General features: G+C 57.7%; 1 protein-coding gene across 1 annotated transcript; it reads left to right on the top strand.

The window, feature by feature from the left end:
- Positions 1 to 633: 633 nt before the first annotated feature.
- Positions 634 to 13,406, top strand: WSCD2 (WSC domain containing 2). Its single transcript, XM_032199403.1, has 8 exons — positions 634 to 1,312; positions 5,024 to 5,138; positions 5,954 to 6,138; positions 6,891 to 7,012; positions 7,590 to 7,764; positions 8,741 to 8,905; positions 9,571 to 9,771; positions 11,440 to 13,406. The coding sequence occupies exons 1-8, from the start codon at positions 949 to 951 to the stop codon at positions 11,790 to 11,792; spliced, it is 1,680 nt and encodes a 559-aa protein (XP_032055294.1). The 5' UTR covers positions 634 to 948; the 3' UTR covers positions 11,793 to 13,406.
- Positions 13,407 to 14,777: the final 1,371 nt, after the last annotated feature.

Genomic DNA, 14,777 nt, shown 5'->3' with positions numbered 1-14,777 from the left:
GCCCCAATTAAAATATTTATGTATAATTCATGCCATATGTTCCGCCAATATTTTTTATTTAATCAACTCAAGACAGATGGCGGCAACATAGAGGCCATTAAACTAATGGCACTTCGTCTTCCCATTTATTTTCGTCTCCTTTCCGAAAAGAAGACGAGCAAGTGACAGGCGGCAAGGCCCGGGTGTGGGATGGTGGCCACGGGTCGCGGGAAGGCTGGCGGTGACATTTCCCGTGGTGACATTCCCCACGGTGACACTGGGCTGGGCTCGCCCCTGGCCTCTCCGTGGCACGGGGGCTGGGGGTGGGCGCAGCAGGAGGATGCTATGGGTGCCCCCCTCCCCGGGGCAGCCCTGGGAAGGGGGCAAAATCACAACCCCACGTGCCCTGAGCCTTCCTGCAGCTCTCCCGTAGCACCCCCTTTGTGAATCCCCCCAGAATTGCTGGTGGCTGTCACCAATGTCACCACGTTGCCAGCTCCCCCATGCCCCCCTGGCTTCCCTGCAGGCGAGGCCAGCTCCGGTATCAGGATCCATCCCCGGCGATGGGGAGGTGGCTTTCCACAGGGTCCCCTAACAAATGCCTTTCTCTTTTTCTTGCAGGTGGAGCTTTCTTGCCCTGGGACCGAAATGAAGGGGGCTGTGCTGGGCACAGGGCCCCAGCTGGCATCAAGGGGCCAGAGATGCGCCCGAGGGCTCCTCACTCCTCGCCCGGAGAGCCAACAGCGCCGCTGCCCCTAGAGATGCTGCCCCCAGCCACCGAGCAGGGCTGCACCCACTGATCAATCCCAAACCAGCCCCTACACCCCATGATCCCCCCCGCTGCCACGTCCCGGGGGGCTCGGCCAGGAGGGGAATAAAACGGAGCCCCCATCAGCGCGCCCCTTTGGATACCCCGCGGCGAAGGAGAGCGGCTCCCTGGCTCCCGCCCCGGGGAGGGATGAAGACGCCATGGCCAAATTCCTGGTGAAATTCCAGCGGTATTTTCGGCGGAGACCCGTGCGCTTCTTCACCCTGCTGGCCCTCTACCTGGCGGCCGGCAGCCTGGTTTTCCTGCACGCCGGCTTCACCGGGGAGCCCCGGGTGGCGGGCAGCCCCCGCGGCCCCGCGGCGGGCGAGGGTCAGGAGCTGCCCTACCTGGGGGTGATGCAGCTGAGCCGCGGCTTCCCGGGGGCTGCGGGGGGCCGGCGGCGAGGGCCCTGGTTCAAAAGCACCGCCAAGGAGCCGGCCGAGAGGAGCAAAGCGGGTGACTACGGCGCGGCGCGGAGCCGCCTGCTCAAGGGCAGGAGCGGCCGTGAGAAGGACGAGGACAGAGGTAAGGGCTGGCGGTGGGAGTGGGGCAAGCCTCGAGCTCCAGAGCCTTGGTCCCCGAGGTGTTTTTGGGTGTGCATCCCCTTGGTGAGATGATTCTGAGTGCAGGCTGTCAGTATATATGTCGGTATTTGCTTATAAGCTGTGTGCGTGGCACAAGGAAATGTTTTCTGCCCGTATCCTGGGGTCTTGTGCACCCCAGGGTGCGCGCGCCCTGTGCGGAGCCCCCTGGTGCAGAGGATGATGCTCTCCCTCCCTCCCCCCACCCCAAATACCAGCTGTCCACTTCCATTTTCCCATTTTCTCCCGCCTGCTCCGGGCAGTGCCTTGCTGTGACAGCGACAGGCACTTTCAGGGCTGCCAGCCGAGGAGATGCTGCCGGTGAGGACGGCTCTGGCCGCTCAGCCCCCAGCAGCCAGCGCCCTTTGGAAGCTCAGCATCAGTCCCCTCGGCCCCAGGGGACATCCGAGCCCGGAGGTGTGTGGGCTGCGTGCTCAGGCTCTGGGGCCAGGAGCTCCCTGCCCGCGGTGGGAGTGGGAGCGTTGTTAATGAACACGGGTAAGCGAATGCAGTCGCTCGCATTGATTTTTAAAATGTCATCTATTTATCCCGAAGGCAGCTCTGTGCGGAGCTCACCAAGGAGCTGCCTGCGGGGGCTTTTCCAAGGCAGCCCCGCGCATGCACCACGCACCCGGTGCTGTCCCAGCCGCTGTCCCAATGCTCCTGCAGCTGGCACCCGTGGGTGGCAGAGCGAGCACCCTGCAAACGCCACCAAAACGCGGGGAAAACCCTTCACCGTGCCTCTGTGCTTGGGGTTTGGCAGGCAGCAGCCCCCGGTGTGCATTTAGCCCCCGAGCCCTCTCTCCGGCAGCTCCGTGCCCCCGCGGCGAAGCGGTAACTCGCCTCCTCAGCTGAGCTTGAGAGCTGCTGCCATGTGCTGGCGGTAATAACGTGGGCTGGGGAGAAGCAGCAACGCAGCCTGCTCCAGCACGCTGCACCCGTGACAGCAGCGGAACGGATTGCCTCGGTTTTTAGGGTGATTATCCGTGGCGGGGAGCACCGAGCGGTGGCTCCCGGAGAGGTGCCCGTGTGCCACCGGGCTCTCCTCCGCCCTGCTGGTGCTGGCGTCCTGCCCCGAGCCCCATGGAGGTGCTGTGGGTGCTGCAGAGCACGAAATGTGCTGGTGGCTGTGACACACATGCCCAGGATGCCCTGCTGCTCCCCGTGTCCCCCATGTCCCATTTGCTCGAGCGCCTGCAAGTTTCTGGCTGCCCCCATGGAGCCAGGCAAGGCTGGCATGAGTGTTCAGGGCTTGGGGGCTTTTACCAGGGGGGAATATTCACCTAAGGCATTTTCTGGTGCTAAAATGAGACAAGGAGGGGTTCCCCGTGGGTGACATTTCCACCCTGGTGCCCCCATCCCGTCGTGCACGGAGGGGCCGTGGGAGCCCGTCCCCGTGACACGTGTGGCTGCTCTGCCCCTTTGATGTGAAGTGACACTTGGAGAGGCTTCACCAGCTGCTCTGCAGGAAGAAACCCTCAGAGACCATAAAAAAAAACACACAGCAGTGCTCCCATCCCTGGCCTTACACACCCTGTCCTTCACCAGCAGCCTCTGTCCGAGCAACCCTATCCTGGCCACGGGGGTCGGGGCGGGATGGAGCAGAGGAATTGGGCAGCTCCAGATGTCCCCAAATCCCCACCCTTTGCCGTGCTCACGTCTGCTGGGCTGCAGGACGAGGAGCTCTGGGCTCGTCTCGGTGTACCTGGGTGCGTCCTCACCCATCACCGGAGCTTTCCCAACAGCAGGCACCATCTGTATCGGTGCCGTGCGAGTGGTTTGGGGGAAAACATCTGCAAACAAGCTTCATGGGGCTGGGGAACAGCTCAGCGCCGGCTGCGGCAGGCCTTTGATCAGCCAACTGGAAAATCAAGGGCAGGTATTTGTTTTAAGCATCGCCCTGCAGCACAGCCCCGAGAAAACACCTCGAAACGCCTCGGTTCTGCCTTTATCAGGCTAAATAAGGGGCTAAATGGGTAAAAGGGGGAGAGAAGACAGACAGACAGCGGTGCTGCCTCCAGACGGACACACGGTGCCTGCCAAACTGTGTCCCCGGCCGTGTGCTCCGTGTGCTGCAGGCTGGGTTTGGCCTCGTGCATCCCTTGGGAATGCATCCGTGGGGTCCCATGGGAGCTGTGTGCTGGAGCAGGTTGGCCCCACAGCTGGCTCCTCGTCCCCGTAGTGTCCTCGCCTCTCCCCAATTATTCCAGTTGCCTTCCTAATCGGTTGCAGCACGCAGATGTCAAGGGCGATGGGTTGGACGTAATGCGCATCAATCGGCAGCTGGGTGGAAATTGCTGGAGAAATCCTGCTCCGGTTAGGTCTGTCCCGGGTAAAAAATGAGCTGACCTGGTGAAACCTGCTCAGCGCCGTGGGAAGGCCAAATTATGACGAGGGTAATTAGCAGTGAGGGGTGGCTGCCTGGTGGCAGGAGTTATTGGGCACGGTGCTCCTCTACCCGAGGGCCAGGCTGGTGGGGAGCTGCTCGGTGGCACATAGGGGGGGCATGGGGCTGGGGGGCTTGGTGCAGGGCCCCCCAGCAGGTGCAGGATGTGAGCAGGAGGTGGGAAGTGTTAAAACACGTGGAGGTTTAGCAAGGTGCTAACGAAGGCACCTAACGAGGGAGCCTTATGGGGACGGGGACATGCTGGAGGTGCCTGTCCCTAACACGAGCCCACCAAGCCAAAGAGGAGCAGCACGGAGAAGGACTGCAGCCGAGGACGTGGCTGTGTGCTCTCAGGTTATTAGAAAAGGGTAAATTTGTCAAATACAGGATTTCCTTGGAACTATTTGTTCAGCTCTGTTCCCTGTCCACCGGCAGCTCCGTTCGCTCCCAGCGCAGGCGTCCATCAGCCTTTGCTTTGCCGAGTGTTGGCACTGGGCAAACACCGCCTGCAGCAGGGTCTGGGGATGGGAGTGAGCTGCTGGCCGGAGAAAATCTGGTTTATTTTTCCATCCCAGCTCCCGATGTGTGCCTGGTGGGGCAGAGTTAAGGGCACGCGTTATTTTACCACTTCTCACCTCAGGAAACTTCTCTTATTTTGGAGCCGCTTTGCTGAGTTTGAAGCAGGAGGACGGGAGGAGGACCAGAGAGGAGAGGACCGAGGCCGGGGATGCCAATTTAGGACAAAATTAGGCAGGGTGGAAGGGCGGCCTGCTCCCGGTGCTCGGTGCCTCTCCAGTGTCCCTTTGCCCTGTCCCCATCCACATCCTCCTGGTTCCTCCCTGTCCCCCTCCTGCCCCGAGATGCTGGGGCAGAATAAGAATAAGAATAAGAATAAGAATAAGAATAAGAATAAGAATAAGAATAAGAATAAGAATAAGAATAAGAATAAGAATAAGAATAAGAATAAGAATAAGAATAAGAATAAGAATAAGAATAAGAATAAGAATAAGGAGTAAGAGTAAGAGTAAGAGTAAGAGTATGAGTAAAAATAAGATTAAGAATAAGCATAAGCATAAGAATAAGAAGTAAGAGTAAGAGTAAGAATAAGAGTAAGAATAAGAGTAAAAATAAGCATAAGCATACGAATAAGAATAAGAATGCTGGTGATGATGATGACGATGACGATGATGATGATGATGAAGAAATAATGAGCCACAGGCTCTGGGCTTGGCCCCGGCGGGCTCTGACCCCCGTCTCTCTCCCCCCCAGCCAAATACATCGGCTGCTACGTGGACAGCACGCGGCGGCGGACGCTGCGCGGCGTGTCCTTCCTGGACTACAAGAAGATGACCGTGTTCCGCTGCCAGGACAACTGCGCCGAGCGGTAGGGTGCTGGGCGAGCACCGCGCCTCCTGCCCAGCCCCACGCAGCGGGGCTGCCCTGCTCACACAGCCCCCCGCCCCTCTCCCCTTCCTCCCTCCTCTGTTGTCTATTGGTGTGTGTGATTTTTGCTTTATTTTATTTTATTTTATTTTATTTTATTTTATTTTATTTTATTTTATTTTATTTTATTTTATTTTATTTTATTTTATTTTATTTTATTTTATTTTATTTTATTTATTTTATTTTATTATTCTACTCTACTCTACTCTACTCTACTCTATTTTAATTCTTTTCTTTTCTTTTCTTTTCTTTTCTTTTCTTTTCTTTTCTTTTCTTTTCTTTTCTTTTCTTTTCTTTTCTTTTCTTTTTCTTTTTCTTTTTCTTTTCTATCCATTTTTTATTCGAGAAACCCCACTTTCCTCCCCAGGAACAAGGAGCGGGGGGCTCCCCTCCGTGCCATTCCCCCACGGGGCAGGGGGTGCAGGGCTCAGATCTGACACTTCAAGCCGTGTAGGGCCCCCCCCTCCAACCTTCCAACCTCCATCCTCACCAAACACCATCCCCACAGCTCTCCAAGCACACCCATGACCAGCAGACCCACGTCAATCCCCCCCCAGGGAACCTCCTGCACCTCCCCATATTCCCCAAAACTACACAACGGATGTCCCGGGGGGGCTCTGCCTCATATGAAGACCCCCCCAGGCTACCAAGAACCACCACGGATGGCCGTGTCCCTACCCCAGGGCTCACCCCCCGGTGCCATCTCCTGCCCCGTGTCCCCGGCGTGGTGCTGAGCCCCCTTTTCCCCCCCCCCAGGGGCTACCTCTACGCGGGGCTGGAGTTCGGCGCCGAGTGCTACTGCGGCCACAAGGTGCAGGCGCCCAACGCCAGCGAGCTCGAGTGCAACATGCCCTGCAAGGGCGAGCGTGGCAGCACCTGCGGCGGGGCCAACCGCCTCTCCATCTACCGCCTGGAGCTGGCCCAGGAGTCCGCCCGCCGCCGTGAGTCCGCGGGACCCCAAAACGGGGACGCCCCCCCCCCCCCCCCCCGGGGACCTCGCCGATCACCCGCCGGCGGGGTCGTGGCACCGCGGGAGAGGGGGTGTTGATGGGGGTCGGAAGGGTTTGGGGGCACGGTTAGGGGGTTGGAAGGGTTTGGGAGACAAATCTGGGGGTTGGAAGGGTTTGGGAGACAAATCTGGGGGTTGGAAGGGTTTGGGAGCCACTTTTGGGGTTGGAAGGATTTGGGAGCCAAATTTTGGGGTTGGAGGGATTTGGGAGCCAAATTTGGGGGTTGGAAGGGTTTGGGAGCCAAATTTGGGGGTTGGAAGGATTTGGGAGCCAAATTTGGGGTTGGAAGGATTTGGGAGCACAGTTAAGGGGTTAGAAGGATTTGGGAGCCAAATTTGGGGGTTAGAAGGATTTGGGAGCAAATTAGGGGGTTAGAAGGATTTGGGAGTCCAGTTAGATATTAAAAGATGAGGGTTTGATTTCTGGTGTTTGTGAATCTCTCCCCAAATCTACATTCCTTCACCTCTCAGCCCACTGTTGGGTGGATGGGGGGGGCTCATTAGCAGGCGTTTAATTATCAAAGGGCAGCCCACATCGCGACCTCGGGGAGGATCCATTTAGGGCCGGGCATTTCTGGTTGTCTTTCCTCTCCAAACATCTCCCAGAGGCAAGCTGGCAAAAAACCCAATTAGAGCAACGCTAACGAGCTGTACCCCAACCATCTCCCCCCCCGTCCCCCCCAGATGGCAGCGCGGTGTTTCGGGGCTGTTTCCGCCGGCCGGACAACGTCTCCATCGCCCTGCCCGCCAGCCAGCCCATGCCCAACATGTCCGTGGATAAATGCGTGGATTTCTGCACCGAGAAGGTACGGGGGGGGTTGCGACCACGCCCAGCACATTTGGGGCTGATTCGGTACAATTGGGATGCGTACGGGTTGGATTTGCTGCCCCACTCTTGGGGCTTGCCAAAGGCAGAGGGGAAGGGGTTTTCTTCCCACCCTAATGATTTGCTGAGACCAGCAGGGATGCGGGAGGGGAAGGCTGGCCCCCGTTTTGCACCAAATCTGCCCACAGTAAAAGTGTCCACACGGAGCAGCTCATCCAGGGTGGGCACCGCCAGGCCGGGAGTGGGCATTTAATTTATCCATTTTAATTTATCCATTAAAAATTAGGTGAATTATCCAGCCAGAGGATTAAAAAAAAAAAACAAAAAAAAAAAACAACACACAGGTGAGGACCTCCCTTTGCAGCAGGGAAATAAACTCTCCCTGCTTAAATCGCCGCGAGCAGCACCACGGAATGGGGATAAATCCGGATACTTTGGGTGCATGCAACAAGCTGGGGGTGCCAACACCCGGAGGGCACCCAAAGCGCCCCGGTGCTGTGCACAGGAGGGGGAGGAGGGCAGCAGGGACGGCTCTGCCCCTGTGTCCATCCCCGCAGGAGTACCCGCTGTCGGCGCTGGCCGGCACCGCCTGCCTCTGCGGCTTCCCCACCACGCTCTTCACCCTGCACGAGCGCGAGGATGAGCAGCTCTGCGCCCAGAGGTGCCCTGGAGAGGAGTTCGAGAGCTGCGGCACCCCCGAGTTCCTGCTGGTCTACCAGACCCAGGTGCAAGGTGAGGGTTTGGGTACTTTCGGGGGGCTCGGGGCAGCCCTGGCTTTGTGGGCACCCCTCCACGTGGGCACCCGGCTCCTGCCACCCGCGGGCAGCCCGCGTAGCTTTTTGCTTTCCATTAAAAATCGCCATTTATTTTGATTTCCCGGGAAATAAATCCTCCCGTGAACAAACAGCTTTAATTACTGCTTAACTCCGGTGCAGGAGAGAGCAGTTTGCCATCTGCCTCCAGCAGGATCCCTCCCTGCTCCTGCGTTTTTCTCCTCGCCACCGGCGGCAGCCGGCAGGGGAAGCCAACGGGGCTCACCAGACACACGGGGTGGGGAAAAAAAAAAAGGGAAAAAAGCAAAAAAATAGGCAGAGAAACCCCCGGGAAGGCTCCTGTCCCGTGCATCTCACTGCTGGTGGGGCAAGGGATGGAAATGGAAGCGTGGTGTTGGCTGGCACGGGGGGGGAGATGCTTGGGGAGGGCTCTCGTGGGGTTTTTCTCTGCCCAGAAAGCTTCTTTATCAGAGCTAAAACGAACGAGGTCCAAAACTCGGCTCGTTTTGTCTCAGAATGGCTTGTTCCCATTCCTGACACAGTTCCTGCTTTTGTGGCCGTGCTGGAAACGCTTTTGCAGTCACTGACATCAAAAGCAGCAGCGCCGCGTGGATAATGTGCCCTCATTACATACTCCTAATTAATCAGCGTGCAGCTGGTGATGGCACGGCACCCCCTTCCCTCATCTGAGGCCCTTTTGGGCTGCTCCCACGTCCCCTGGGCAGGGCACAAGGGTACCTCTCCCCGTCACCACCACCTCACACCCTGCCCTAGCATTTTTTGGGGGCAGCAGCAAGGAACCGAGACATCCCCACGGCACAAGCAAGCAGCCCCTGCCCGAAATCCTCAAGCAGCCCGGTGCCTCGACCCATTAGCCCTGCCAAAACAGCTCCTGCCCCCCAGCTTTTCTTCTCCTCCCCGTTTCCTCCTTGCAGACAACCGCTGCATGGACAGGAGGTTCCTGCCCACCCGCTCCAAGCAGCTCGTGGCCCTGGCCAGCTTCCCTGGGGCCGGCAACACGTGGGCACGGCACCTGATCGAGCTCGCCACCGGCTTCTACACCGGCAGCTACTACTTCGACGGGTCGCTCTACAACAAGGGTGAGCTGAGCGAGGGGCTGGGTACCCCCGGTGCTGCCCCGTGCCTGCCCCGGGGAGCAGTGGTTTGGGTAGACGTAGCCTCCTGTGGTGCGTTTGAGCCTTCGCAATGAGAGCAGTTTGGGGCAGAACTGGGATTTCTGCCTTGTGTTGGTGTCTTTCAACCTGTGGAGGGTGCTGAAAATTTTTAGAGGAGGAACCAAAGCGGCTCTGACCGTGGCAGATGAAGCAAGGCATTTTTCACCGTGAAAAAGGCTGGGTTTTGAGCAGATCTCCCTAGGAAATGCTAGGGAAAGCGGTTCTGGTCTCAGCTAGAAAATCCTCTTTTCCAACTCCCCTGACCCATTCCCACCTTGGAGAAAACCCAGGAATAAAGCAGCACGCAGAGGAGGAAGGAGCCATGGCATCCGTCCGTCCCTGCTGAGCACCAGTCAGAGAGGAAAGCCCCGGGAGCTCCTGCCCAGTGGGGCCACCCCAAAACGCCTGGGAACATGAGCTGGGAACGAAAGCAATGCCACAGGCACTGTCCCCAGGCACTTCCCTACAGCAGCTCAAAACAGCGACGTGCTGAGGAACACCACATCCATATTCGGGGGTGTCAGCAGCACAGAAAGTGCTGAGGAGCTCAGGGGTGGACGTTCCTCCTCACGTCTGCTCCACCCCGGCAGGGTTCAAGGGCGAGCGGGACCACTGGCGCAGCGGGAGGACCATCTGCATCAAGACCCACGAGAGCGGCCAGAAGGAGATCGAGTCCTTCGACTCGGCCATCCTGCTCATCCGCAACCCCTACAAGGCGCTGATGGCCGAGTTCAACCGCAAGTACGGGGGGCACATCGGCTTCGCCGCGCACGCCCACTGGAAGGGCAAAGGTAGGGGACGAGCACCAGCAGGGACAGAGAGGGTCCCGGCGTGGAAAACCCGAGCGGTGCCACCGCCCGGGGTCAAGGTCTGGGCGTCTGCAGGGTGAAATTAAGCCTTGAACTCATTAAGGCAAAATTAGGGGGGCAGCGGGTGCTGCGCGGCGCTCTCCTGCCACCGTCCCCTTCGGCCGAGCCCGGCTGCTCGGAGGAAGGCACCTTCACCACGCACAGACAGCTTGTGGAGGCTTGTTAATTATAGCAATTTACAAATTGCTGTTGTGGAATTGACTTCATTGGAAAGAGTTAAAATATTTAGCTTGATTGAACATCTGCTACCCTTAATTCAGAGTTTATTTAAGGGGATCTTTTTTTTTTTTTTTTTCCTGTTGTTGCGGTTATGTGCCTGGATTTCGTTATTGCCATGTGCTCGCTGCTGGCAAAGGCGTTTCGGCTGTGGGCTGAGCACCCCCAGCAGCTCAGCACCCCAAGACCCCACACCCATGCCCACGCAGGAGCTGTCACCCCCTCCTGCCTCCTGCTGTCACCTCTCCATTGGGGCTGGCTTCACCCCCACTGGGGTGGGGTTCAGGGATTGCTGCTGGCTCTTACTCAAACCAAAGGGGACGCACGTTTTAATGTGTGATTAGCCACCGGGTTAATTGCAGGGTTAATTAACCATTGAAATGATGGAGATTTTCCATCATTTGGGGTCTTTAATGGGGTCGGGGTTCGCTGGGAAACGTGCGTGCCACCAGCGAGGGGCTGGAGACCTCGCTGCCCCCAGCACGGAAGCAAAGCCTGCATGAGGACATTCCATTTGTGCCAGGTTTGCAGTTAGCGCTTGGTTGTTTTGTTAAATAAATCATCTCGAGGCCGAAAGAACAACCAAAAAGGCCAAATGATTAAAGGTGGGGTCTCACACCACATGCAGGGTGCCAGCTCCGTGGCCACGATCGCTCCCATCACCGCTCCGTGAGCCTAAAGCCCCCGCAGGAGCATCCAGCCCCAGCCCCGCAGGATCCCAGCTCATTTCCCTCTCTAATTTTGGAGCGATTCAGTGATGGAAAATGCTGCTCCTCCCTCCTGCCTCGCAGGTTTCGCCTCCCCCCCGGCCGCGGCTGTGCCGCGCGCAGGCGGAGGTTGGAGGCTCGGCGCAACCCCGCGTTTTGTTCCGTGCCATTAATTTTACGGCGTCCCTGGAGCCGTTCCAAAGCAAAGTTTTATGTGATATGATTACACAAGGTGAATTGTCCTGTATCTGTTTAATGAAACAGATACCGTGTTTAATGATTCTCCGGGGAATTAAATGCAGTTAAGCTATTAATCAGGCATCGGTTTCTTGGGGAGGACAAGACGGAGAGGCAGGTACCCGGAGCTTTTACGCATCGTAAGCGCGCTGCCAGGAGATCCACTGCTTGTTGTCCATGTTTCATTACCCTTTTTATCCCCCGATTTTTATGCGAGGATCAATTAGCCAGGAACCCGGGGGTAACGGTGATTTCGCAGCCATCCATACCCACAGCTGTGTCCCCGTCCCCGAGGATGACAACAGCTCGTGCTGCCCCCAAAAAGCCGAGCCATCGGAGAGGGGCTCCGCAAAGCCCCTCCAGCTGTGAGAGGGGACACTGGTTGGGGGCACAGGGTCACCCCCTGACCGTCCCCGTGCTATTTTTGCAGAGTGGCCGGAGTTCGTGGCCAACTACGCGCCGTGGTGGGCCACCCACACCCTGGACTGGCTGCGCTACGGCAGGAAGGTGCTGGTGGTGCACTTCGAGGACCTGAAGCGCGACCTCTTCGCCCAGCTGAAGCGCATGGTGGGGCTGCTGGGCATCGCCGCCTGCGAGGACAGGCTGCTCTGCGTCGAGGGCCAGAAGGACGGCAACTTCAAGCGCTCAGGCCTGAGGAAGCTGGAGTACGACCCCTACACGCCCGAGATGAGGAAGATGATCAGCGGCTACATCAAGACGGTGGACGCGGCTCTGAAGCTCCGGAACCTGTCGGGGGTCCCGGAGGACTACTACCCGAGGTGATGGCACCGAGCCGGGTAGGGGATCTGTCCCTGCCTGGAGAGGAAAGGCTCCTTTTCCTCTGCCTGCTTCCACCCAGTGGGTGGCTTTCTTTTAATTCTCCATCTGCTGCTGCTAGCTGTTAATCAACCCCCCTGCATGAGAAACGAACGCTCCCCAGCCATCGCTGAGCTTGCTTGGCCGACACCTCCACGGAGCTGGGAACCGAGGGGCCCTCCCCACCACGACTGGTCCCCGTCCCCACCGCGCAGGTGTCCTGCGCTTGTCCCCTGCCGTGCCAGACATCGGTCAGGACACTGAGGAGCGGGGAAATGTGGGCAGCGTGGGGCTGAGCAGCTCCCATGCCGCCTGCTGCAGCACCCTTAGCAATGCGACCGGTTCTTTGCGCATGTCCCGGGGGAAGGGGGTCACTGCGTGGATCCTGCACTGCTTGTGCCGTGCCCAAAGTGTCCCTGCGGTGCCTGCTGGCTCTGGGGGCTGTCCCCACGCTCCCTGGAAACCCCTGGAAGGCTCCTGCTGGCGGGGATGGAGCTGATCCCAAATGAGGAGGAACGTCCCACTGGCAGGGGACTTGGCACAACGGGACACGGAGGGGTGCAGCGGGGTGAGGTGGCCGTGTCCCCTGCTGGGCACCATCCCTGGGCTCTGCAGGGACCCTCCCTGTGCCCCCCCAGCCATGGGCACACGTCTGCAGTGCTGGAGATGGGGACGCTGACCCAGGACAGAGGAGCTGCGAGCCCCCACACAAGCACCTTTTCCTCGTTCCAGAAGCTCCCCGAGGCAGAAGAGCCCCCAAAAAAGTGTTTGGGGGACGGTGAGCGGATGGGCACGGGGGGGACTTGTTGTGCTGGGGGTCTGGGTGCGACCTGGAGCAGGTCCAAGCTGTGACCATGGGCACGACGGAGACCAAGGTGAGCGGGTGGCACGGACCTGGGCATGGGGTGAGCCCTCCTGTCCTTGGGGAGGGAGGAAAGCAAAGGAGCTCTGTGCACACCCACAAGATGCCATTTGCAAATCTGGCTCCATGCAGGGCTGCATGTGGCCCTGGCCCCTGCCCAGGCTTCGCCCCACACAGGCACCTGCCCTCCTCCCAGCCCCGAGTCCCTCCGGGTGTAGGTGCAAAAGCCATATCTTGTGCGCAGCCTTTTCTACAGTTAGGTCCTTAAGGATTGGCTTGGAACTCTTGATCTTGATAGAAACACGTGCACAGGCCGAAATCTAGAGACACCTATCGAGCTATATTCAAAGAGAGAGAAGAAAACTCCGCTGGCAAAAGGAGAATTTCGATAAATTATATTTTTCTAACGCGCGTGCGGAGCTGACGCCGCCTAAGGGGGCAGGACGGGGTGCCGGGGCTGCGGGGACCCCCCCCCCCGGCTCCACGTTTTCGGGTCTCTGGGCAAAGGGAGCCGCTCGCCCACGAATGTATTTTTGTCAGGAGCGTGCTGGTTTTACCTCGTCCTTTGCTGGAGGTCTCCAGGAGCCCGGGTGCGCCCGTCCCGGCAGCGGGCACCGTCCCGACCTCGCGCTCCTTGGTCCGCGGCGGCCGCGGGGCTGCCTACCTCTGTCCGAACAAATCCTCAGGTCAACCCGGCTATTAAAGGAGTTTTGTTGCTATCCCGCCTCCCCGTGTCTTTGTGGGGTCCCCCGGGGGTGACGCCGGGTCCCAGCCCCGCTCTGGTCAGCGTTAATTGCGTTAATGACGTTCCCCCATCCGAAGCGCTGACGGGTGCCCCTTCCTGGCAGTTTTATTGCCCCTACAGCATCCTTAAAGGCAGGTTTATTCCGGAGCGTAGTGAGAGCTGATAGATTTACTGCAAACTTTATTTCCATCGCCTCTTATCATTCCTGGGGCCCTATAAAAAGAATGGGCTTGGTGGGATTTATTCCTTTGCTCCTGGCCAGCCGCCCTCGTGGCTGGAGTTGCTGAAATGCTTTTAGTTTTAGCGGCAGCACCGAAAGCACGTGTGGGACGTCACTCGCTTGGAGGGGCATCATGTGCAAAGGGGACAAGGTGTCTCTGGCCCCCTGGCATCCCTCCTGCATTAAAACCCCTTTTTTTTTTTTTTTTTTGTGTTATCTTCAGGCTCCATCACCCCCCATGCTCTGCATCCCCTGCGCCGCGCCAGCTGGGCTGGATGGGTTACTCAGCAGTTGCCCTGGCAACGGCGTCTGCACCAAAACCGCCCGCATTTCCCCCAATTCTGCGTGGGTTCGGCACTCAGCAGGCTGCTTGGGGGCGGTGGGAGGGGATGGGGATGAGATGGGGACGAGATGGGGATGGGGGTGTGATGAGGATGAGGGTGAGGATGGGGAGCAGCTCAATTCCCAGCCACACCAGTGACATCTCCTGGTGATGAACTGGGGGCCCCAAGCAGGGCTCCTCTTCCTCCCAGATGAACACGAAGCTGTTTAAATGAGAGGGGAAAAAAAAAAAAAAAAAAAGAAAAAAGAAAAAAGAAAAAAACCTTAGCAGCATAATACAGAAGCTGCGACAGCACTTTTACAAAAGCCATAAAATGTATGGGAGATGAGGGTTATAAATCTGAGCAGCCGTAATATTCATCCGCTACAAAAGAAGCATGTTTATTTATCGTTTTTACTATTTTCTGTAAAATTTACAGTTGACAATCTGCCTGAATGCAGCGGAGATAATTTAAACATGGCTCCAGCCCGCCTGGCACTGAGGGAAGGGAAATGATAGCATGTTTATTCTCTCTCTTTTTTTTTTTTTTTTCCTTAAATCCAATCCCAAATAAAGGGTGTGATTTATCGGAGGAGTAAAGCACCGCTTTATTTCAGGGCTGTGACAGCTAATTGAAAAAGAACAGTCATTAAGGACGGTAATGTGTTCCGCAGAAATGATTTCAGTGTATTCTGGAGTAATTTCCCAAACGCTCGTGCGAAATGAGCCCCAGCCCCGCAGTTACGGGGCGCTGGCAAGAGGCAGGAATTTGGGGAGGGAAGCGGTGGGTTTGGCACACTGGG

This window comes from Aythya fuligula, chromosome 17 (genome assembly GCF_009819795.1).
Source record: "Aythya fuligula isolate bAytFul2 chromosome 17, bAytFul2.pri, whole genome shotgun sequence".
NCBI classification, from domain to species: domain Eukaryota; kingdom Metazoa; phylum Chordata; class Aves; order Anseriformes; family Anatidae; genus Aythya; species Aythya fuligula.
Note: the sequence above shows the minus strand (reverse complement) of the source record. Positions and strands in the feature narration are given on the sequence as shown.

Bases quoted from the DNA above. Each gene is read 5' to 3' on its own strand.
- WSCD2 (XM_032199403.1), top strand. From the start codon at position 949: ATGGCCAAATTCCTGGTGAAATTCCAGCGGTATTTTCGGCGGAGACCC. The intron at 5,139-5,953 runs GTAGGGTGCTGG...CCCCCCCCCCAG, and splicing joins CAGGACAACTGCGCCGAGCG to GGGCTACCTCTACGCGGGGC. The intron at 9,772-11,439 runs GTAGGGGACGAG...CTATTTTTGCAG, and splicing joins CGCCCACTGGAAGGGCAAAG to AGTGGCCGGAGTTCGTGGCC.